The 22,867-nt window shown below is 35.1% G+C and overlaps 8 protein-coding genes across 8 annotated transcripts; 7 read left to right on the plus strand and 1 right to left on the minus strand.

Moving 5' to 3' along the window:
* Nucleotides 1–145: 145 nt before the first annotated feature.
* EV154DRAFT_165499 (uncharacterized protein) lies at nucleotides 146–2,150 on the plus strand. The gene is made up of 3 exons (XM_051594179.1): nucleotides 146–284; nucleotides 344–658; nucleotides 724–2,150. The coding sequence occupies exons 2-3, from the start codon at nucleotides 429–431 to the stop codon at nucleotides 2,078–2,080; spliced, it is 1,587 nt and encodes a 528-aa protein (XP_051459507.1). The 5' UTR covers nucleotides 146–284; nucleotides 344–428; the 3' UTR covers nucleotides 2,081–2,150.
* Nucleotides 2,151–4,074: 1,924 nt separating this feature from the next.
* Nucleotides 4,075–4,386, plus strand: EV154DRAFT_503219 (uncharacterized protein; the record flags this gene model as incomplete). The annotated part of the gene is made up of 1 exon (XM_051600893.1): nucleotides 4,075–4,386. One exon carries the CDS (start codon nucleotides 4,075–4,077, stop codon nucleotides 4,384–4,386), a length of 312 nt encoding a protein of 103 aa, XP_051459508.1.
* Nucleotides 4,387–7,674: 3,288 nt separating this feature from the next.
* EV154DRAFT_503221 (uncharacterized protein) lies at nucleotides 7,675–8,118 on the plus strand. The gene has a single exon (XM_051600894.1). The coding sequence runs from the start codon at nucleotides 7,682–7,684 to the stop codon at nucleotides 7,985–7,987; it is 306 nt and encodes a 101-aa protein (XP_051459509.1). The 5' UTR covers nucleotides 7,675–7,681; the 3' UTR covers nucleotides 7,988–8,118.
* A 368-nt stretch (nucleotides 8,119–8,486) lies between these two features.
* On the plus strand, nucleotides 8,487–8,717 carry EV154DRAFT_417663 (uncharacterized protein; the record flags this gene model as incomplete). Its single annotated transcript, XM_051595806.1, has 1 exon — nucleotides 8,487–8,717. A coding segment is annotated over one exon (231 nt), but the record flags the coding sequence as incomplete, so codon positions are not given.
* Nucleotides 8,718–9,556: 839 nt separating this feature from the next.
* On the minus strand, nucleotides 9,557–10,994 carry EV154DRAFT_417637 (kinase-like domain-containing protein; the record flags this gene model as incomplete). Its single annotated transcript, XM_051595800.1, has 7 exons — nucleotides 9,557–9,623; nucleotides 9,687–10,188; nucleotides 10,262–10,289; nucleotides 10,350–10,492; nucleotides 10,555–10,645; nucleotides 10,703–10,784; nucleotides 10,852–10,994. 7 exons carry the CDS (start codon nucleotides 10,992–10,994, stop codon nucleotides 9,557–9,559), a joined length of 1,056 nt encoding a protein of 351 aa, XP_051459511.1.
* A 6,397-nt stretch (nucleotides 10,995–17,391) lies between these two features.
* Nucleotides 17,392–19,121, plus strand: EV154DRAFT_561772 (uncharacterized protein; the record flags this gene model as incomplete). The annotated part of the gene is made up of 2 exons (XM_051605695.1): nucleotides 17,392–17,417; nucleotides 17,576–19,121. The coding sequence occupies 2 exons, from the start codon at nucleotides 17,392–17,394 to the stop codon at nucleotides 19,119–19,121; spliced, it is 1,572 nt and encodes a 523-aa protein (XP_051459512.1).
* An 852-nt stretch (nucleotides 19,122–19,973) lies between these two features.
* EV154DRAFT_479766 (uncharacterized protein) lies at nucleotides 19,974–20,634 on the plus strand (the record flags this gene model as incomplete). The annotated part of the gene is made up of 3 exons (XM_051598283.1): nucleotides 19,974–20,126; nucleotides 20,187–20,267; nucleotides 20,509–20,634. The coding sequence occupies 3 exons, from the start codon at nucleotides 19,974–19,976 to the stop codon at nucleotides 20,632–20,634; spliced, it is 360 nt and encodes a 119-aa protein (XP_051459513.1).
* A 113-nt stretch (nucleotides 20,635–20,747) lies between these two features.
* EV154DRAFT_479767 (uncharacterized protein) lies at nucleotides 20,748–21,877 on the plus strand (the record flags this gene model as incomplete). The annotated part of the gene is made up of 6 exons (XM_051598284.1): nucleotides 20,748–20,774; nucleotides 20,895–20,998; nucleotides 21,103–21,226; nucleotides 21,630–21,642; nucleotides 21,709–21,792; nucleotides 21,822–21,877. 6 exons carry the CDS (start codon nucleotides 20,748–20,750, stop codon nucleotides 21,875–21,877), a joined length of 408 nt encoding a protein of 135 aa, XP_051459514.1.
* Nucleotides 21,878–22,867: the final 990 nt, after the last annotated feature.

Raw genomic sequence — 22,867 nt, forward strand, 5'->3', positions numbered from 1 at the left:
CATAGTTTTTTATTTCTTCTATTATTTCGATGCTTCTTACAGCTCTATTGGTTAAATTCCTCCTAATTACTATTGTGTCGGAGGGTTGGTGTTACACTTTGTTTAACCAGATGCTCTATTGGCTTCCGGTGATTTTGCTGCATGTTACACATACAATTTGAAAGGGTTCAAAAAAGCTTTTTTTATTTATTTACTTTTACCTTTTCTTCTTTAACCCTACCCACTTTTATAAACATTTTTTCTTGAGGCGCGACTTCTCTACGAACGCACCTCTTTTCAAAACGGTAAGTTCGGCTTATATGTAGTTCGATTGGGAAAAAAAATACTCATCTGTCATTGTTAGTTTGCAAATCTCCTTTCTTCCACCCATAACCCACACAAAGGCTATCAGCGGTGCAGTGATCGTCCCAAAAAAAGTACTTAATACTATGTCTCCCCCCAACGCCGATATCTTTGCCACTACCACTACTGGTAGTACCCTTCCTTCTCCCTTGTTCAAGGTCAACTCTCCCAATGTCCAGTACACTGATGAGCATATTTTGAGCAAGTACTCTTACTACAATACTTTAGTTACTAAAGAATCTGACGGTTCTTTGGTTGCTACTCCTACCGAAACCACTTATGAATTCAAGACTGAACGCGCTGTTCCTCGTGTTGGGTAAGTTTGCATTTTATCAATTGTCGGTGTGAGTATATTTAACTGATAAATTCCAATGATGATAGTGTCATGATGGTCGGATGGGGTGGTAACAATGGTTCCACTTTGACTGCCTCTATTCTTGCTCACAAGAATAAGCTCACTTGGCGTTCAAAGGCTGGTGTCCATAAGCCTAATTATTTCGGTTCTGTCACCCAATCATCTACTGTTCGTTTAGGTACCGATTCTGAAGGTGCTGATGTTCATGTCCCTTTGAATCAAATGTTGCCTATGGTTAACCCCACTGATATGGTTATTGGTGGTTGGGATATCTCTGGTAAGAACTTAGCCGAATCCATGGAACGTGCCAAGGTTCTCGAATACGATCTCCAACGTCAAGTTAGCGAAGAAATGTCCAAGATGACCCCTCTTCCCTCTATTTACTACCCCGATTTCATTGCTGCCAATCAAGAAGACCGCGCCGATAACCTTATTCCCGGTGATAACAAGCGCGCCCATGTTGAACAAATCCGTAAAGATATTCGTGATTTCAAGGCTGCTAATGGTCTCGATAAGGTTATGGTAATGTGGACTGCCAACACTGAACGTTTCGCTGAATTAATTGATGGTGTGAACGATACTGCTGATAACTTTTTGGCTGCTGTTGAGGCTTCTCATGAGGAGGTTGCTCCATCTTCTATTTTTGCTCTCGCCTGTATTGAAGAAGGTGCTCCTTTCATCAACGGTTCTCCTCAAAACACTTTTGTCCCTGGTTTGATCCAATTAGCTGAGCGCCATAAGGCCTTTATTGGTGGTGATGATTTCAAGTCTGGTCAAACTAAGATGAAGTCTGCCCTCGTTGATTTCCTTGTCAATGCCGGTATTAAGCCTATTGCAATCACCTCTTATAACCATTTGGGTAACAATGATGGTAAGAATTTATCTTCTCAGCGTCAATTCAGATCCAAGGAGATCTCCAAGTCTACTGTTGTTGATGATATGGTTGCTTCCAACCATTTGCTTTACGGTAAGGATGAGCATCCCGATCACACTGTTGTTATCAAGTATGTTCCCTCCGTTGGTGATTCTAAGCGTGCTCTTGATGAATATGAGTGTGAAATCTTCATGGGTGGCCGTCAATCTATTTCCATGTATAACATTTGTGAGGATTCTCTTTTGGCCTCTCCTTTGATTATTGATTTGGTAATCATGACCGAATTAATGACTCGTCTTCAATACAAGACTACTGAGATGACCAAGTTCAGCACTTTCCACAGTGTCCTTTCCATCTTGTCTTACATGCTTAAGGCCCCCATGGTCTCTCCCGGTACTCCCGTTGTCAACGCTTTGTCCAGACAACGTACTGCTATTGAAAACATCTTCAGAGCTGCTGTCGGTTTGACTGCCAACAATGAAATGGGTTTGGAACACAAGATCTGGTAAAAAAAAAATACAACGGTCTTTTAAATAAAATTTCAACACGGAAAATGTGTTTATTTTTGTCATTCTAGAATTTCTCTTTTGATGTTACATTTTTTTAAATTGATAATACGGGAACTGGCCTCCCCAAAGTCTTTTTTTTTTTTTTTTTTTTTTTTTTTTTTTCAATTAACCCAAAGTCCGACGTTTGCAAATGAAGCAGTTTTTTATTTTTGTCGTGCTGTGCTCTTTGTCATTGGCATAATGGTATAGACACAGCGCCAAGTTGGTTCGATATGTAAAACCAAACGTAGCAACAGTCAAAAGGGTATGCTTTACCTGTTTATTAGAAAAACGGCCTTTATCCTTAGGTTGTGAGGACTGTACTTGAGCGTCGTTTACTGTACCTGTAAGAGGTGACATACCAAAACCAACTAAATTATTGGCCACTGTAAAATTACCTAATGTAAATTGGTGTAAGGACTTTAATTCTTTATCAGTGCTTTAATTGCCCTATATAATGGCTATATGTTTGATCCAAGTGTCTTTAATTGTTTTCCATGTTAAGAGTTTCTCACAGCATATTATCGCCGTCATAGATATTATTAAATGATGTTGTAGCTAGAGAGGTTTATGTCATTGCCTTAAACATGTTTTTTATATTATCACTGGCAACCACTGCTATTTCGGCCTGTTCCTCTACCCATTTTTTTGGCTTCTCTTTTCGGTTTCTCGCTTTTTATCTTATTGATTACTTATGTCTTGTCCGCTCTGCTACAGTTATTCATTTTTCTTTGCATGACTTGTATATAACTGTCAGATCCTTTTTGAGTAAAATTCAGACAAAAAAGGCCTCGGTTTTCGGATGAATACAAAATTTTTCCTTACTTGCCATTACAGTTAGCACTTCAAATGCAGATAGCTAGACTTTCTTCGGATCAAAAGTACAGACCGTATGTCAAGGTATAACTCTTTTTGCGCGTAAAAAACATTAATTCTTCGCCAAACCGAAGACATCTACGTTTTATGTGGCGCATCGACTAAAGATAGACAGCCGTTCACCATTTGGCCCATATGCGTGCTTATAAACATCATATTGTTCGAAGCCGGAATAACTTACAACTGCTGTCATTTAATATATATTAAAGCAATTGTTGTCCCTAATTCAGTGATTTCGAAGGGTCATTTCTTTGCACGTAGGTCAGACCTATTGTTGATAATAGTTATTAGATGTATAACAAGAACTTACTTGTATTGAGGTAGCTTACGGTTGAGGTCAGGGATTCGCTTATATCAATGACTGATACCTCCTTAAGAAATTCTCTTCTCTTCAAGTTCTTATAGATGTCAATCTAAAAAACTCTCAAGAATAAATGTTTACTCATTTGAGATGTATTTGGGGCTTTAGAAAAGTTACCAATACGTACCATGTCATGCCTATTTCTTCTTAAATGCATGCAAATTCAATGATGCCAAAACAATACTTTACGTCGATTTCATCCAAACATTGGCAGTTTAAGTGACAATTGACAATTGACATCAATATATTAATTGCTACAATCTTTGAACTGATCAAATATACCCTTTTTTTTCTGCAGAAAACTTATTTTTGAAGACGTTACATCCCAAGGAACACAAAGTTATGAAGAATGGTTATGTAAATCTAAAGGTAAATAGTTCAGTAGATCACTGAAAATCATCTGTAAATTGCTATCCTCTAAAAAGCCATTGGAAGCTAAACCAAAAAGTAAGAATATGGTTACAAACTTAAAACATATCAAAAGCTTTTGACTTACAATACGAGTTGTTATTAATGGTGCATAAAGCTATATCATTCACCGTATTGTATCGTTCTTTTGGCCCAGCTAGCTGTTCCAATGCATGCATGTAAGTCAATCAAACCTCAGGGGTACGTGTACATGATCGAATAACTTAGATTAGTTTTTCTCATCTTCAGTCCAATTATATAAATAGTAAGATTTCAAATCAATATGTAAACCTAAAATTACTTTCTGCAAATGTTCAATCAATCTCCTATCATTGGTCTTGTCTCATTATTTTTTCTTGTCTTGATTACGTTATCTACACAGGTTGAAGCAAAATATGGCTGCTGTCTTGAAACTACGTCCAGTGGATTTGGCCATTTTTGTGATAGCAGTAAAACTGAAAACGCATGCAAAAATAGTGGATTTCAGTACTATAAAGGATTTGTGAGAATTGGAAATGGATGCGATCTTGGTGACCTAGAGACTACGAATGTAGAGGCAAGAAGAAAACTTTTTAATTTTGAGTCCCGATGTGGTGGAAGGTATACTTACAAGGTCTATTGATATATCTGGAAAGTCTGTGGGGATTTACGTAATTCATATACATTATTTCAATATTATTGATGCCTACCAAAGGCAAAGTATATAATAAAATTGTTTTTTTTTCTTATTTGAGTTAAGGGTACGGAAGGTGAATTGAATTTTAAAATTAAGCGGTAAACATAATTTTGATTTTAAGGTTACTTCACCATTACAGTGCACGACCGAAAAAATTTAAGTTTTAGTTGAAAGTAATTTAGTATGAACTTGCTCATCAAACAGCATAAAAATAAGTCAGCCTAATATTTTTTTTTTCAACATCTACGCCCATGAATATTGCCTAAATAATGCATAGCATCTGCAAAATGCATTTATAAAGACGCACTGAATACATAAAGGATTAACAAACATCCATAGATTAAAAAATAGTGCTATGCTAAATGATTCTTTGAACCCTTGTCAACATCAGTAGCAAGTAACATTTTTGTAACAAGATGTAAAAAAAAATATAAGTTGCTATGTTGTTCCAATCTCGCACAAACAAAGTCTTCTAGCTAAATACCTGTATTTGAGCTAATCATATCTCCTTTTTTTATTTTTTAAATATTTCATTTTGTATATACCTAGTCTTCAAAAACTCCCTCAGCATGATCCTATTTGCAGATGTTAGGCTAATGCAATGATTATGACGTAGCTCGTAAATCCCAGTTCTCTTTTTAAAGAAGCTATACACGTACTACATTATCTCAAACTGTAAATACCTTTCCAGTATTTCGAAGCGATTCAAAACGTCTTCCATCTACTTCGGCTGATTCAGCATTTTTAAAGCTGCCATGGATTCTTTATGTTTGTACGAGTAACTACTATAAGACAATCTAACATATACTCAAGGCAGAATGTTGACTCATTTGGGATTTTAGAAAACGCAGCAATATGTACCAAGTCATGCAAATCTCTTCTTAATTCATGTAAAATATCAATTGATTTTGGAATAATACCGCTAGCACCAAATCAATACTTTATGTGTATATCACCTAAAAATGGACAATCTATGTGACATTTGACATTTATTTTTTAATGGCTACAATCCTTGAACTGGTGGATGCCTCTTTGTTTCGAAGAAAATTCATTTGTGAAGAGATGACTCATATATTTCTACTTTATTAATAGTATCCATGTAAATCCGAGGTAAGTATTCAGTAGATCACTGAAAATCTTCTGCAAACTGCTATTCTAAAAAATCCATCGGAAACTAAAACCTATCAGCAAAAATATGGCTAAAACCTTAAAAAAAAATTACAAGCGTTTGACTTATAAACAGAGTTTTTATTAAGCAATATCGTTCACTGTATTTTATCGTTCTTTTGGCCCAGCTAGCTGTTCAAATGCATGCATGTACATCAATCAGACCTCAAGGGTACGTGTACATGATCGAATAACTTAGATTAGCTTTTCTCATTTTCAGTCCAATCATATAAATAGCGAGTTTTTAAATGAATATGTAAACTTAAAATTATTTTCTGCAAATGTTCAATCAATTTCCTGTAATTGGTCTTGTCTCATTATTTTTTCTTGTCTTGTTTACCTTATCTACACCAGTTGAAGCAAAATATGGCTGCTGTCTTATGACTACGCAATATGGATTTCTCACTTATTGTGATAACAGCAATACTAGAAAGGCATGCAAAAAAAGCGCATTGCCGTACTACGAAGGATTTTTTAGAATTGGAAATGGATGCGACCTGGGTGACCTACAGACTAATAGTATAGAGGCAAGAAGAAGTATTTTTAAGTTTGAGGAAGAATGTGGCGGAAGAGGAACATACAAGGTCTATTAATATATCTGAAAAGTCTGTGGGGATTAATGTAATTCATTACGTTATTTCAATATTATTAATGCCTACCAAAGGCAAAGTATTTAATAAATTTTTTTTTCTTATTTGAGTTAAGGGTAGGGAAGGTAAAATTAAGCGGTAAAAATAATTTTGGTTTTAAGGTTACTTCACCGTTACAGTGCACAGACGAAAAAATTGAACTTTGAATCGGACGTTATCCAGTAATAACTTGCTCATCAAACGGCATAAAAATAAGTCGGCCTAATATTTTTTTTTTCAATATCTACACCCATGAATAATGCCTAAATAATGCATAACATCTACAAAATTCATTTATAAAGATTCACTGAATACATAAACGATCAACTAAGCATTTATTCATTAAAAAATATTGCTATGCTAAACGATTTTTCGAACCTATGCCAACAGCAGTAGCAAGTACCATTTTTCTACGAAGATGTAAAAAAAAAATATAGGTTGTGAGGTTGTTACAATCTCGCAAAAACAAAATATTCCAACTAAATAATTGTGCTTGAGCTAATCATTCCTCCTTTTTTTATTTTGTGAATTTCTAATCTACAAAAACTCCCTCAGACATGATTCTATTTATAGATGTTAGGTTAATACATTGATTATGACGTAGCTCCTAAATGCCAGTTTTATTTTTGGGGAAGCTAACATAATATACACATACTGCATTATCTCAAACTGTACATATATTTCCAGTATTTACAAACGATTCAAGACGCCTTCCATCTACTTTGACTAATTCAGCAAGCTACTATGAAGTCCTTATGTTTGTACAAGTACCACTATAAGACAATCTAACATACACCCAAGACAGAATGTTGACTCATTTGGGATGTATTTAAGATTTTAGAAAACGTAGCAATATGTACGAAGTCATGCGTATCTCTTCTTAATGCATGTAAAAGTATCAATTGATTTTGGAATAATACCGCTGGCACCAAAACTATACTTTACGTGGATATCACCTAAACATAGGCAATTTATGTGACGTTTGACATCAATTTTTTATGATTACAATTTTTGAACAGATCGATACTCTTTTGTTTCTAAGAAAATCCATTTGCGAAGAGATGACTAATATATTTCTGCTTTATTAATAGTATCCATGTAAATCTGAGGTAAGTACTCAGCAGATCATTGAAAATCTTCTGCAAATTGCTATTCTCAAAAATCCATTGGAAACTAAAACCTATGAGCAAAATTATGGCTACAACCTTAAAACAGATTATGAGCGTTTAACTTATAAACAGAGTTTTTATTAAGCAATATCATTCACCGTATTATATCGTTCTTTTGGCCCAGCTAGCTGTTCAAATGCATGCATTTAATTGAATCAAACTTCAGGGGTACATGTACATAATCGAATAACTTCGATTAGATTTTGTCATCTTCAGTCCAATTATATAAATAGTGGGCCTCTGAATAATATGTTAGCTAAAAATCACTTCTTCTAAATGTTCATTCAATCTCCTGTAGTTGGTCTTGTCTCATTATTGTTTCTTTTATTGGTCACCTTGTCTACACAAGTTGAAGCAAAGTATTCCTGCTGTCTTAGACCTACCAATTATGGATATTCGTCTTATTGCTTTAACAGTAAAACCAAAAGAGTATGCGAAGAAAGTGGGTTGACGTACTATTCGGGATTTGCAGGATTTGGAAACGGATGCGATGTTGGTGACCTGCAGAGTCTCGAAGCAAGAAGAAAATTTTCTAAGTTCGAGTCAGGATGTGGCGGAAGAGAAACATACAAGACCTATTAACAAATTGGGAAAGACTATGAGGCTTTAATGTGCTTATTTTAAATAACTTTGGTTCTCGATTATTAAAGCATGCTTATCTGTTACCGTTAAAATAAAATTCTACACATGTACCTATGTGTCTTCTTTCAAAAGATATAGATATAAAATGAGAGCTGGAAAAAGTGCGTCTATTATTGCTTCATGGGAATTTCATTTTCTCTTTTTTTTTTCAATAACAACAACAATGACATCTTATAAAAAAGTTTGCCTCAATCCTTACTCTATTTTTAGTTTTGTATTTCATAATTATTTTACATATAACTATTTTTATTCTCAAACTCATAACACTTTATACGTAAAAGGTAGATATTGTAACAACAAAACCAAAATTGAGTACCATTTATCAAACATGTTAATATAGCAAACTTCTTACTTCAAATAACGGCCCTTTTTTATTAACAAGGATTCTGATAGATCCTTGTCTGGTAGCCAGATATATCTAGAGGTAATATGAGCACATTTAGATAGACAGTTTGGTCTCGAAACTGTTCATGTCATGGTTAACTGGTCTGCTCCTAATACAAGATTTCATGAGCCCATCCCGGGCCTTGGATTCTGTCGGTTGCTTGAAAAAGCTGGTGAAAGGGTGTGCTTGATTGATGAATTTAGAACAAGTCATTGCTACCCAGCCTATGAACGTAGAAGTCTTGAAACGTTTTGGATGGTCGATAACCCACGCTCTCATAGATGAAGAGCATCTTCCTCTAATTAGACATGGTCTCTAAAGGTATGTTGGTTTCACTTGTTAATAATATTTTTATTTGATATTTGTTTTTTGTTCCTATGACGGATATACAAATCAAAATTGGAGGGTCATGACTAATAACACGAATAGGATTGTTCCTCGTCTATGGAATCGTGATATGACTGCTTGCTTTAATATGGTTGATACTGTTCATTCACTTCGTGCTGGAAATGCCATCCCCCCTGGATTTCGACGAGGAGAGGCTCCCCGGGACTAACGGAGAAGAGCAAGGACCCAAAATGACCAAGCAAATATTAGAAATGTTCGTCAACGTCAGAACCAGAATTTTCCAGGCCTGTCATCGCAGGTCAAACATAGATACACTTAAGTGGTAAGCTTAATTTTTTTTACGGTCTTTGAACGGAAGATGAACGTATTTACATTTTGATCTAATATTTTCTGAAAATAGTGCAACACGTAACCGATGTGACCTTCACAAGTCAGCACTACATTCATCACTATTTCTTTTCTTTCTACTTCCAATTTTCAATAAACTAAAGAAGAGCCGGAAACTCACTCAAATTCGCTTTCTTATATTCTAACTACGGAACTTCTAACATTGTCCGCATATTTAGGTCTTATACTGATCCTCAGATACTTCAACCTCATAATTGTGCAGATTTACATATACTTCAAAGATTTACAGTTTCTCATGAAGCCACTTCCCACTGCACTTACAACACCAAACCATAATAACTCTTAAAAAAAAAAGAACATCATCTTAAAAATTGAAAAGTCCAAAGACATTTGTTGATTTTCACCCTTAAAAAACTTTAATAAAAAGCCTAATTATGACGTCTTTGCTTTACTTTTCGACGATCAAATTCGTGTGATGCTTCGTATTTGGGCAGCCTAAATGATTTGTAGCGTCAATAAAAGCGATATTACAGACATGCGAAATATAAAAAAACTTACTCAGTCGGGTTGGCAGGCAAAGGGGAAGAATAGAAATAGTCATGTTCAAGAGCTTCTAGCGCTGTCAAACGTTTTGTGGGGTCAAGTACGAGCAACTTGTCCATTAAATCGGCAGCGACAGGATCGAAATTGATGTACTCATCTCGAACATGGCGTGCGCTTGTTTCGAACTTGGTCTTGTTAGCATCTGGTAGTTTATCCCAACCAGGCATATTGTCCTGATTGGGTGAACCACACAAGTTAAAGATTTTTTTCAATTGATCAAGGTCGTCTTGTCCTTGTAATATAGGCCTTGATTTAAGAAGCTCTCCGAACACACATCCAACACCCCACATGTCAATTGCGCTAGTATATCGTTTTTCACCAAGAAACAACTCTGGTGGTCGATACCATCTAGTAACAACGCAGTTTGTGTATTCCTTATTATCGTCTTCGATGCCACGTGCAAGACCGAAATCTGCAATCTGTAATATACCATCATTGTTGATCAAGAGGTTAGCAGCTATAAAAAAAGGTATTTATGTCAGCAAACTTTGCCATCAAGTCTCACGACCGTCTTGTTTTTTTTTATTTACCTTTCATGTCGCGATGAAGAATGCGATTCTTTCAAAGAAAAATACAGTGTCAATAAAAATATTTTTCACGGTTTTCTATATACTTTACATGATGTAAATATGCGGTCCCTTCCAATAGTTGCTTCAGATATGTCTTAATTTGTGGTGGGGTTAATCGCACTTTTGGGTTATCCAATAAACCAGCCAAATCATGATCCATATAAGGGAACACCATGTAAATACTCCCCTTTTCTACAAGAAAAAGAGACGACTTTTAGGTCCCTATCGAGATATTAAAGATAAGTTAAACGTACCTCTTTCAACCGCAATGTCACTTAAAGGAACAATGTTTTTATGGCTCAATTGTTTGAGAATCTTGATTTCACGTATAGCCGTGATGGGTATCTGATAAAAGTGTGGTCAATTTCTATACCATTTACAGTTAGACTTGCGAATACTTACGCCTTCCTTTTCATTGTGCATTAAAATTCTTTTTAACGCAACTAATTCATTACTTTGCTTGTCTCTCGCTTTATGAACTTCACTGTAATGTGTTTAAGTTTATGTCAGCCTTTTACATACAGGATGAATAGGGAAAAATACAAACTTACCCGAAAGTACCTTCACCAAGCTTATCTAGAAATTCGTAGTCTGTTATTCTTGAACAGCCCTTGAATTGTCGTTGATTCTTAGTTTGTGATGGTCTATATGCTGGTGAGGATGATGCTGCGCCATTCCAAGCTGGAGAAGACATGCTTAAAGGTGACCCTTCATATCTTCGTTTTAAGTTTATTCGCCGTTCGTCATCTTTGATGTCGTTGTACGTTCGTTTCATTTGCTACACTTGTAAAAAAGAAAAAAATCAAGGCTCAAAATAAAATGTTTTATGGCAAAAAAAACAGTCCGATTTAGTTTTGCCTTGCAGGAGAAAAATAGCATTATTTGATGTAACTTGAGAGACAAAAGTTAAAATAGGCCATCTTAGTTAAGTGTACCACCTTAACATATTATAAACCTGGTATTTGAATTCTCATACAACCGTAACAGCAAGCTGCCCAGAGACGTTGCAAATATGACTTTGAATGATATGCTGATGTTCAAGTCTTCAAGTCTTATACTGGAATAATTGCACAGAAAAGATCACCAAAAAATATTGAAGCAGGTTTAAGAAATACTTATCTTTAATTACAATCATTTTTTATTGAACTGTATATTTCTTCGATCACCATGTTGAGGACATCATAAAGTTAACGCTTTTCTTGGGAATAACCTTTTTTTTTTTTTTTTTTTTTTTTTTATTGGTATCTTAGCTGTTCATAAGACTTGGAAACAAGGATACACAATTAATATATATTGAACAATGTATACTTTTTCTGGCATTTTACATAATTGTTCATCGCTCACTCTTGCACTCATTTGATTTTATCCTTTGGCAGAAATATTAGGGTATAGGTCAAAGGAGTCGTCGGAAGTAAACTAGAAACTCACTCAGACATACTTAACGTAGATTTAGTAAATTTGCTTTAAGGCAATAACTTAAATTGATCTCTCTAAAGTGGTCTCAAGTTCTAAAAGTTTGCACTTCACTTTGTATTCTTTTCATCATGCAAAGCACACCCACAGCGAATTTAGCTCAGTGGAAAAAAATAGTTAAAAAAAGAAATACATCTGCTAAACTTTCCATTTAGCTTGCGAGTTAGAATCCCATTTTCCCTCACGGATCATTGTATTTTCCGTAACCAACTGGTTATGATTCCGGAATATGGAAATCGCTAACTATGATGTAGTTTCTCGTCATTTTCAATACCATGAGTCGTCAAACCAAAAGTAAAAGTTTTTAAAAAATGTGTTGTCGGCATCGATGTCGTTGTAGAGGGATCTGAATTACCTGTTGTTTCAAAAAATTTCTTTCTCCTGTATCTTTCTTGACTATAATATAACCATCCGCGCACGATTGGAAAGTGTAGTATATGTGGTGATCTAGCAAAGCTATAGACATATTAGAGCTAACAAAGGTTTATCCGCTGTTCTTTCAGGATTTTGAAAAGTGTACATGGAACAAACATTTGAGAAAAACATGAAAAAAAAAAATGCCTCCCCCAAATAAGTCAAGGCATTTTTTTCTGTTTTCTGCAAATGTAATATTAATACTTTTTTTTTTTTTTTTTTTACCAAAAGGCTTGGCTATGATGTTATTTTTTTGGGGCAAGAATATGTAGGTTAAAAACCATTAACTTGAATTGAATAAATGTCCACTACAATCCACTATTAAATGAGATTAAATATTAGAATTATCCACATCAATTAAATTCGGTTATGCAGTACGTTGTTCTCATGTCTCTGTGTAACGAGGATAATGTTGACCGTATTGGAAACATAGAGAATGATGGCCACATTGTTTTATTATTTATTTTAAACATACATTTCTAAAATAAGAAGAGACATATGCTTTTATACAATACAATTCAAAAACACTTTAAAGAAAGTTACCCAGAGGATAAGCTTTTTATATATAAAAAGTAAAAAAAAACACACTGGAATGATTTATTTCGAAAATAGTCTCATATACCTCTAAGTTTCCTTAAAATTTCTAATTACTTTTGTGAATCGCACTTGTTTCCACCAATATAATCTACTCCACACCATAATAATAAACTGCCTTAAATTGGATTTTAGCATCTGTTCTAAATGGGCCTTAGTGAAAAAACGCTCCATTCCGTCACTGATTATATTTTTCTCTTCTTTCGAAATCACACACATCCTCCTGTTGTTACTGTATATAAGTGTAATCCACCAAATGTCAGACCTGACAAACGAGATTGGTTCCAAGTATGACAGGCGAAGTAAGTCACAGTGCTTGCAACTATTAAGCCGATTCATATCGATGGATATGACACAGATAAATCAATCCTTGTATTTGTTGAGTGCATTCAATGAATTGCGATAGATCATAAAAATGGCTTTCCATAATCTTTCGTGATAAAACCTGGACATTATTCCTGTATCAGCATTACTTCATATTGTCCAAAAAAATGTCGCGCAGAAAGAAAGTATGCTATGCTAAACTGATTAATTGAAAAAAAAGCACGTTCGTTTAAGTTTTAGTTCCGCAATAAAAGGCTGCCTATAGCATGGCGTTGGTCAATGGTGATCAAGTAATCTTGAACATCCTCTTAAGTAATTTAGAGGCATTTTCCGTCAAGTCAAAAGTTAGAGGCACGGTCGAAGCATATGCATACTTGCTGTGATGGAACTATAATCACTTTAGGCAATTCCACATAGTTAGAGGCTTGGTCAAAATCAGTAACTCCTTTTGTGGGAATTGACTACATATAAAACTCGTGTGAGTAGAAAGAATACACATATAATAAGAAATCAAGTGACGTTACTCTTTTTAGCGTTTATGAATAATAGGGCGAATAGGTATATGCATATGCCTAGATGCTATTTTCCGTGGCATGGGTGTCATCACGACAGGTAACTTTTTCAACAGTTTTGGGATGAGTTGACAGGAGACAAGCGATTATCTATTCTGAGTTCTCCAAACCTTTTTTTATACTTGCCAGCACATTGTTATAGTGATTTTAAGAAAAATGTTTTTAGAAACTATTAAAGTCAAAAGAGAAAAAAAAAAATCATGTTTATTATTGTACTACCGATAAATTAGGTTCAATACCTACAAAAACTGGTTTTCCTACTGCTGCCTGCCCACGATATACAATATGGGGATTACAATGCCCATTGTCCCATATTTCATGTCGGGATGATGCATTTTACACAGGAAGCGGGGACATAGCAGTTACACCTGGACGAGCACTCATATCAGTCACCCTCTTACACAAAAAAATTGTTTTTGTTTCCTTTATTTTCTTTTGTCTAGACTACGTTCACAAGTTTTTTATCATTTATATATTTTATCGTTCGTATATTTTGTGAAATTTTAATTATATGCTTGTGTATATCCTTGTATTCTCTTCATAGTGGTCGAGAAAATAATGTGTGCTCATATTGTCAAGAGTAGTATCCTCAGCCTCGTCCATTCCATTTATTATAAATACTCTTTATTTTTCCTCTTCTTAAATCTTTCGTGAACTTTAATATCAATAAACTCTGACAAAATTTCTAATGGATCCTATTGTTTTTTTATACTTTTTATTTGCAAAACTATCCTCATTTAAGTCTACTTTTGCTACAGGGATGTTTTTGGGTTAGTGGTTTTGGGACTTTGGCCTTCGTTGCTGGAAATGTAGATCAGACGACGTAGTGAACATTTTGGTGTCAAAGTTTCACTCTTGGTTTTCTGTACTGTATGAGGAAGAGAACAGGAATTTTACATTCCAAAAGGTCGGCGCCAATTGCCATACTGGAAATAATACGAGGTGGCAGAAGAACACTCATTCAATCAGGCGCTTTGATGGCTGTAACACCCAAAGTCGTGATCTCAATGCGATTGAGCATACTTGGTATTCACTTGAGGCTTTTATTAGTCATAAAAGGGCTCGTATTTACAATGTTGATGATTTGAGGGAATTTTTAGAAATAGCATCGAATGATATCATCATCAATTTAGCTACTTGATTAGTTGGCAGTAGGACAGAACGATGTCAAGCGGTCATTCAAGCAAAGGAGGCGCAACAAGATTATTATTTTAGTTTTATTTCATTGAAGTATACATCTCAAGCAATAATTCTGAACACTTTGATTATTTTTGAGCGAGTTTCTTATAATCTAAAGTGTAGCTTACAATATGTCTCAATTTTCGGTATTACAAAAATTTTAAAATCGTACGGTGATTTGTGACGGTTCCTAATTTGCTCTTCTTGGTCTTTTATTTTGTTTGTCGTCGGGATAGTTCCCCAAATGTCCTGCTCAATTTTTCTTATAAAACGATGGTGATGAGATCTTCCTAGAAGGCTTTTCCCTTCATTATCTCTTTATTTTTACCTTATTTTTCACTTCAAGTCAAGGCGTTTATTCTTTTTTTTATTCTGAAAGCCCAACCAGTAGTGGTAATGCGTGAATAATTCATATTATGTTTCTTTAGTTACTTATGTTCTTTTAGTTGGTTTCATTTTTTTATAATAAATTTTCTTGATAAGTTTGCTCTTAAAAATCGTTTCATTTGAGTCCCAACTTATCAACGGTTCCTAATTTAGTGTGACTGTGTACCACCAAACAATTTGGTGGAAGATTTTATAAGCGTTTTTTAAAGAGATGCATACCCATATAATGTTTGTTTAAAGCAACCACAAGGAGTTTTGGTGAAGACAATACATAACTATTAGATTTCTGCTACGTGGCATAACGACTTTTTTATGGATTCAATCTCGTTCTGTACATATAATTTTGAGCCAGCCAGTCCGTCTTGTTGTGTTTTAAGGTAAGGCTAAATTATAAAAAGACTATAGGAGTAGTTTGAGACTGTTTATAAGATTGTCCTTATTAATAAATGAAATGTACGAGTATTTATATAAAAGACTGTCTGCTGTGTTCATATCTCTAGTGCTATCTTGAAGTTATCATTGATTAACCAAAAATGTTTATGATTATTACATAGTCACTAATTTAGTCTTCTTCTAATAAATGTTAAGTCTTCTTAACTCTCTTTGCTTTAAACTAAATTTTAAGTATTTCTCAGACGTACTAAATTAGACTTGTGATGTAATATCCTTATAGTTCTTACTATGACATTTATTGTTAAGCTTATATTACAAATGGTATCAGCATGGATATACCTTTGTTAGCTTTAATATGGCTATAGCCTTGCTAGGTCACCAGACGTCTGTCGTATTTGGGTACGATTCACTTAAGAATAATTAAGCAAATCGTTTAAATAAATAAACTATGAAATTAAAACAACCTTTGATGTTGCATATCAGCATACGCTTGTATACTGCTATACAAGTTCTCCTACTACGAGTACATACTTATATATTAAAGATTGCATGATTGGCCTAAATACGATATACGAATGACAGTTGGATACAGATTGCTATACGACTGAGTTACGATATCACCGATCGAGAAGAGAATCTTTTCAGATCAAATCAAAAATTATAAGAAAGAGAAACTTAATATTAATAGTTCTCTCAAAAAATTAGCTACCCAGTGAGAGAATAGAACAGCTATTAATATAAATGGTTCATTTACTTATATATTGATATAATTATACTGCTGATAAAGAGTATAAAGAAATAGTGTATGAAGTAATGGATACCTATCTTCGACAACCAAATATACATATATCGATAAGACATTTTATATTTGGGATCGTAATTCATTCATTACAAAGATAATGAATAAAAAATCAACTATTATGTTCTATTGCCAATTACACTTGACCAACAAGTATGCATCTTTTACAGTAACCGTTGCATGATCTGATAAATAAGTGTCTCGTAATACTAAAGATTTATTAGAATACTCATGCTCCGGATCCACTGATATGGGACAACGTTATCTGGAAACAATTCTAACGAGTAGTATCCATTTAACCCAAGGGGGGAAACAAAGTATAGATCTATTCCAAAACCAGAAAGGTTGACTCATCATTAAAACTCAGGAGAGTTGTGCAATATAAAAAGGATCAATTATTTCATAGCAGCAGAGTTCTTTTAGTCTATTTTTACCCCTAATAAAAACATACTTTTATCTCATTACTTTTCTATGTAATATTTTGTCAAATACCACAACTTCACGTTAGCAAGGACACCTATGTTGAGCCAGGTACAAAAACCTCGGAAAAGATACCTCCAAGATCGCTTCCTACTTCTATTTCAATGGCTTGAATAAAAAACGTCATGTTATTGGTGGCCTTTTTAGGAACAGCATACTTTTTCCAAAGATTAGCATATATGAAGCACATAATATTTTCAAGAAGTAAGTCTTTTACGCCCTTTAATGCATATGATTAGTGTTCCTCTTTTGCAATTAAAAGAATATAGACCTTCCTTCTTTTAGCAGAGGCAAATATTACCGAACTAGGATAATTACGCTAAAGCCATGCCACAATGTGGCTTAGAAATTTTAATTTTTGTTTCCATGAGGACTTACGTCACCCTTTCCCCCGGAGCAAAAAAAAAATACTTATTATTATTTTTTGAAAAGCGTATTTTTTTCTTTTTTTTTCTTTGCGAAACTATTAGTGGAAAATGATTCAGCTGCTTTTTGTTGACGAGTAAGTACGAATGAGTATTTTCAAGTAAAGATGTTTACACATTTCTAATGTACCAATTAAACAAATAGATTCCTCTGTTTTATGTTTTGCTTTGTTGTAAAAGTGGTTCTGTTTTTACTAGAAAAACTTGATAATTTCTTCTCGTTTTTCTACTCTAGGGGTACAGGCCAACGTCTACCCATTGACAATGACATTGTGGGAGAAATCCCCAATGCCTTCGTGCCTCCTCTCATTTCCACCACCACCACCATTAACAACTTTCCTGTTGTTACTTCGGAGCCTATTGCTCCCGCACAACCACCAACAACGTTCGGTTCTCTCCGTGAGGTTGGAACAAGTCGGGATTATCTCGCTTCTCCACCACGCGTAGAAAAGGAGTTCCGTTGCCTTGCTCTCTGGTGTGCCTGCCTTGTCGGCGGTCCCTGTGCCGGCCGTGACTATGTGCGTTCACCTCCCAGTGAGTATGGTTTTGTTTCACGTAGTTCTGTTCCTTCTTGGGCATATGCCTGTGAGGCCATTACTCGTGCCTGGATGCAGGAAAACAATGTTTTCGTTGCTCCAGTGTCTTCGGTCGTCAACCGACCAAGAAAACAGACCTACGTGGCCCCCCACGCGGTTTCTTCCCTCTATAGGGATAACGTGTGCTGTGCGGGTTCTTCCTCTTATGAGGATAACGCACCTTCTGCGGTTTCTTTCCCTTATGGGAATAACGCAGCTCAAGCGGTTTCTTCCTCTTATGAGGATAACGCTTCTTGTGTGGTTTCTTCCTCTTATGAGGATAACACACCTTCTGCGGTTTCTTTCCCTTATGGGAATAACGCAGCTCAAGCGGTTTCTTCCTCTTATGAGGATAACGCTTCTTGTGTGGTTTCTTCCTCTTATGAGGATAACACACCTTCTGCGGTTTCTTTCCCTTATGGGAATAACGCAGCTCAAGCGGTTTCTTTCTCTTATGAGGATAACGCTTCTTATGCGGTTTCTTTCCCTATTGGGGATAACGCATATTGCGATGATGTAGGTTTTGCTTCGGCTTCTACCTTGCATCCAGCAGGTGCAACCTCTCTCGAGAGGGCTGGTCGTCATACCTCGGTATGTCGTCCTAGTACAGCTGGCATGCGCCATCGTCGTCTTCGTGCTCGACTTGGTTTGCATAGACCTCGTCCTTCACGACGCCATTATTATGGCAAACTTCGTCTTCGTGCTGCTTTGTTAGCTTGTTCTCAAGCTACAGAGACTATGGATGTTGACGTCGTATTTTTGAATCCTACAGCTGCTGAAATAGATGATGTTATCCCTGAACCTATGGATATTGACTCTTTTGAGGAGTCTTTGGAAGTAGTGGATGGTTTGACTGAACCTGTGGAGGCCGAAGATGCTGTGGATAATGGGTTTTGTGTTGCTCCTGTCTATGTTTCCGAGGCAGTTAACGATGATCATGTTCCCGATCAGTTCGTTGAGCAAGATGCAGTGGACATCAACGATCTTAGCACAGAAGCTCCCTCTGATGCTAGCGATGATTGTCCATCTGTTACTGAATACGCTGTGGATTCAGATGTGGAGTCAGTTCCTGCAGAAGTATCAAACAATACTTCTGATGGCTTCATACCCTACAGTTTTTTCTCTGGTTCTCCCTCTGTTTCTGGTTCGGTCTCTGGTGATGGAGACGAAGAAGAAGGTTTTTCTGTGATGGCAGGCGTACCTTAGAAAGAAGTTTCGGCTTTTTTTGTTTTGTTTTTCCTTTGGTGGTAAGAGTTTTGTCTGGTTTATTCAAGCCACTGAAGCCAATAATGAGGTAGAGAAGAAGGAATCAGGCGAAGAAAATTGAGTGGAATTGATTCATCTGGGTGGAAAATAATTGGGAAGATTTGGTGGAGTCTTCTGCTGCCGGTAGTAGTTGTCTTTGGTGTATTTTCTTTTTCCTAAGCGTTTGGAAAAGGAAATATGGATGAGGCTATTCATCATCATTCAAATAACACCTTAGCGACATCAGGCAATTATCAAGAATAACACGATAAATCCTTGCTATTATTGTTTACGTGCAAGCAAAATTTTCAGTGTATGACAACTGATCAAGATCCTATATGCTGCGCTCTAAGAAATCTACAAACAACGCTTATACAAAAGGTGCTACGATTCAGTCGCAATAGCTTACAACTTTAAAAGAAACATCCAATCGTACAAACGTTTGTGAAAGAAAGCACTAATAACAACAACAGATTAACAAAGATCAACCAACTAAAGATTTAATAATCAGATTTAAAATAACAACCAGTTATATAACAACAAATGATAAAACAACAAAATACATAACGACAACATCAAAACGATAACCATAATCGATAGGATGGAAATCTTTAAAATACGCATCCATGTTTGCTAAACGACAAATTTTCAATATGGCCCAAGTTGGAGCAATGAAACTTTACGCAAACACAACTAAATTCTGAATATTTAACAAAATTACGGGCCAATGGAAATCAGCGGTGCAACAGCAAGTAATAACATCAAGCTTGTCAGCATTTAATATCAACATAAGCAACTACTCTATAGACTTGGATGTTATTCACGGCTACTTGCTGCGATCACACACCTAGCAAACATGATATAATCCAAATCAAGGTATCTAAATGGACAGTTGAAATATCTTTGAAGTTGAAGCAAAAAAGATCAAAGATGAAGAGAAACGCTTCAACTTATACCGATACAAACGTAAGTATAATTATGGCATCTTTATAAAACATTTGAAGGTTAAACTTTTTTGTAATTTAGACATTTGATAACTACATATTGAAAACCGTAGTAATCAAACTAATGGGAGTTTCAAAACAGTCATCGTACAATATTACACAAGTACGATGCTGTTTAGTACAAGCATCGTCTTTTGCTTCTACTAGAGGGAATGTATAAACTTACATTGTGTCAATCTTACAAGCACATTGTGGTTTAGTAAAAGTCTCAAAATTAGCTTTTACTAGGGAACGTTAAGAAATTAACAAAATGTATGCAAGCCAGACGAGAAAGTAACCTTATTTATAACATGGTACGTATCAATGTAATTCGGGGACCATTCTTATGCTGACTAATTTTTTAGGCCATCTTTAACTTTTCAGCCGCTCTCTGGAAAATAACTGATGTGCTAAAGATGGTCTTGTTATATTTCAAAACATCGGACTCAATTGTAGCGAAGATCTCAGTAAAAGTCTCTAATGAGTCTTGAAACTAATAATACCAGCGAAGAAGAATTATCTGTAGCTGTAGATAGTCTTGAAATGAATAAAGCAGCATTAAATCTAGGGAAATACAAAAACAATCTCTACTTTTTTAAATGCAATGCAAATATCAAGCTACATATGGAAGGTAAAGCAAAACATAATGTCTTATGACGCTGTTATACCTATCTTCTTAACCCTCTTTAGCTCCACCGCTGATCCAGAGACAAAACAAGTTTAAAGAACTAAACTCAATACATCTCTTCAGCGGTCAATATTATGGCAGAAAGCAAATCTGATTTACTGCATAATTCTAACAATTATACGCTTTCATGCAACACATTCTTCACACAACCCAGATATAAACTTAAGGTAAAATAAGTAACAACAGAGATAGAATTTTAATTAATAATTCTTACAGTTTAGATAGAAACTGGGTTCTTTATTTGACCCATATATAAACACGGTCCAAAAAGAGAAAAAAAATCCTATTTTGTAGCGGTGATAGTTATTGAAGATGACGAATATAACTTATCATCCAGTTTGAATCATGGTCTGTCTTCATATACCATGTCTGATGCCACAAATTACAAAGCAAAGGTAAACTACCAATGAAATGCAAAAACGACATGATTTACTCAATTCAATAGTAACTGGCAATCCCGCTAAAAGAGACATCCAATACGGTTCAACAAAATTTGTTACAAGTGGTACGGAAGAAAACAAATTCATGAAGCCTCTAGTTATAATGAGGATACGTTTTCCAGTAACGGTGCTTTTATACAATCAGCTACCAACCACAAATGAAAAATAACCTGTATCATTTGAAGATGATTTGTAAGAACTCCGTTAGTCAATGTATCATCCCGCTGAACAAGGCAATAAAACGGTTCCAAAACAAATTCAACGACTTGTTTAAGTGGGTTTGAAGCTAAAAACAAATTTTATCGCGTCATCAACTGTATTAGTGTATCGATTTAAAAAATCAATCCATGTGATACAGCTCATAACAAGAGGTAAAGCAAACTGAATTTTTAAGGTAATAAGTTGTACTAATTATGCTTATTTGGACTGCTTATTAGCGCTGATACGGATGAACGCAAATACTAATGACTTTTGTCAAATACCCCGGGCGGGTGGTTTGTCATATGATGTTGGACGTTTGGGTAAGCATGATGATTTTTTTCAAAAACAGGCGAAGCTTGGAATTATGATTCTAATTCACATGGTCATGTAGATTTAGGAATTTGAAAAAAAAAGTTGAGACTTCTTTTCCCAATTCCTAAGCATGGTATATTCTTGTAAATAGGAGCAGTCTTACTATAAATAAAATTTACCCACCTTAAATTGTACATAAAGGACCCCTTTTAATAACATATAGTTGATTTCGGCACACTGCCACTTTTAAGGGTAATTGTCTTCATTGTGATTTTATAACTGCTATTGTTTCAGGCAAAAAAAAAAAAAAAAAAAAAAACTAAATAGAAGGCGTGAGCATTTCGGATGTAATAGACATTTATGAGTACGATTTAGCAAGGTATCTTGTTGAACTCGTTCGATTACGCAATCGAGGAGAAAAAATAACCCAGTGACATACTAGAAGTTGCCACAAGGCATGTATTCAAACCTTGCAAAAATGACACGCAGATTCATCCCCCACCCTCTGCTTCATCTACTTCTTGCGGAAGGTTATTTAATACTTTCAAGCATTTGCTTACACCAAGTAGATCTTAACTAACTGTTGAAAGTCTTAACGAAAGCGTTCTTCTTTATCATTGGCTTAAAGACAATATCCACTAATATCTTTTCCTTTTTCATTGTCATTTTTTTTCATTACGATTTTGTGATAATTGAGGATAGAGTATCAAATAAAGAAAAACTATAAAGTACTCTGAGACTGCTTATAAGTTTTATTAAGAGTAAAAGTAGATTAAAGTTGAGAGGGTTCTATTCTAACTATCAGTTTGCATATTCATATATGTTAAGAGAAATCGGATTATGAATTTAGTTTGATGGATAAGTTACACAGTACTGAAATTGTGCTTGTAGTTGGATATGATATAATGTGTAAGAATCTAGTTCGTGTTGTGATGTAATAATGTATGGGATAATGAAATGGGCTTTAATTTAGAGTTGTTTTATGGTGTGATAGATAATAATAGTAGGTGGATCACCACAATTTTCATTCTCTTATTATTATTTTTGTTTACATCTTATTTACTTACTTTTTTCTGTCTCTCA

Source organism: Mucor mucedo, assembly GCF_025094135.1.
Source record: "Mucor mucedo strain NRRL 3635 chromosome Unknown EV154scaffold_28, whole genome shotgun sequence".
Classification (NCBI taxonomy): domain Eukaryota; kingdom Fungi; phylum Mucoromycota; class Mucoromycetes; order Mucorales; family Mucoraceae; genus Mucor; species Mucor mucedo.

Coding starts and splice junctions, on each gene's coding strand:
- EV154DRAFT_165499 (XM_051594179.1), top strand. CDS start 429: ATGTCTCCCCCCAACGCCGATATCTTTGCCACTACCACTACTGGTAGT. Junction 659..723: donor CGCGCTGTTCCTCGTGTTGG/GTAAGTTTGCAT, acceptor CAATGATGATAG/TGTCATGATGGTCGGATGGG.
- EV154DRAFT_503221 (XM_051600894.1), top strand. CDS start 7,682: ATGTTCATTCAATCTCCTGTAGTTGGTCTTGTCTCATTATTGTTTCTT.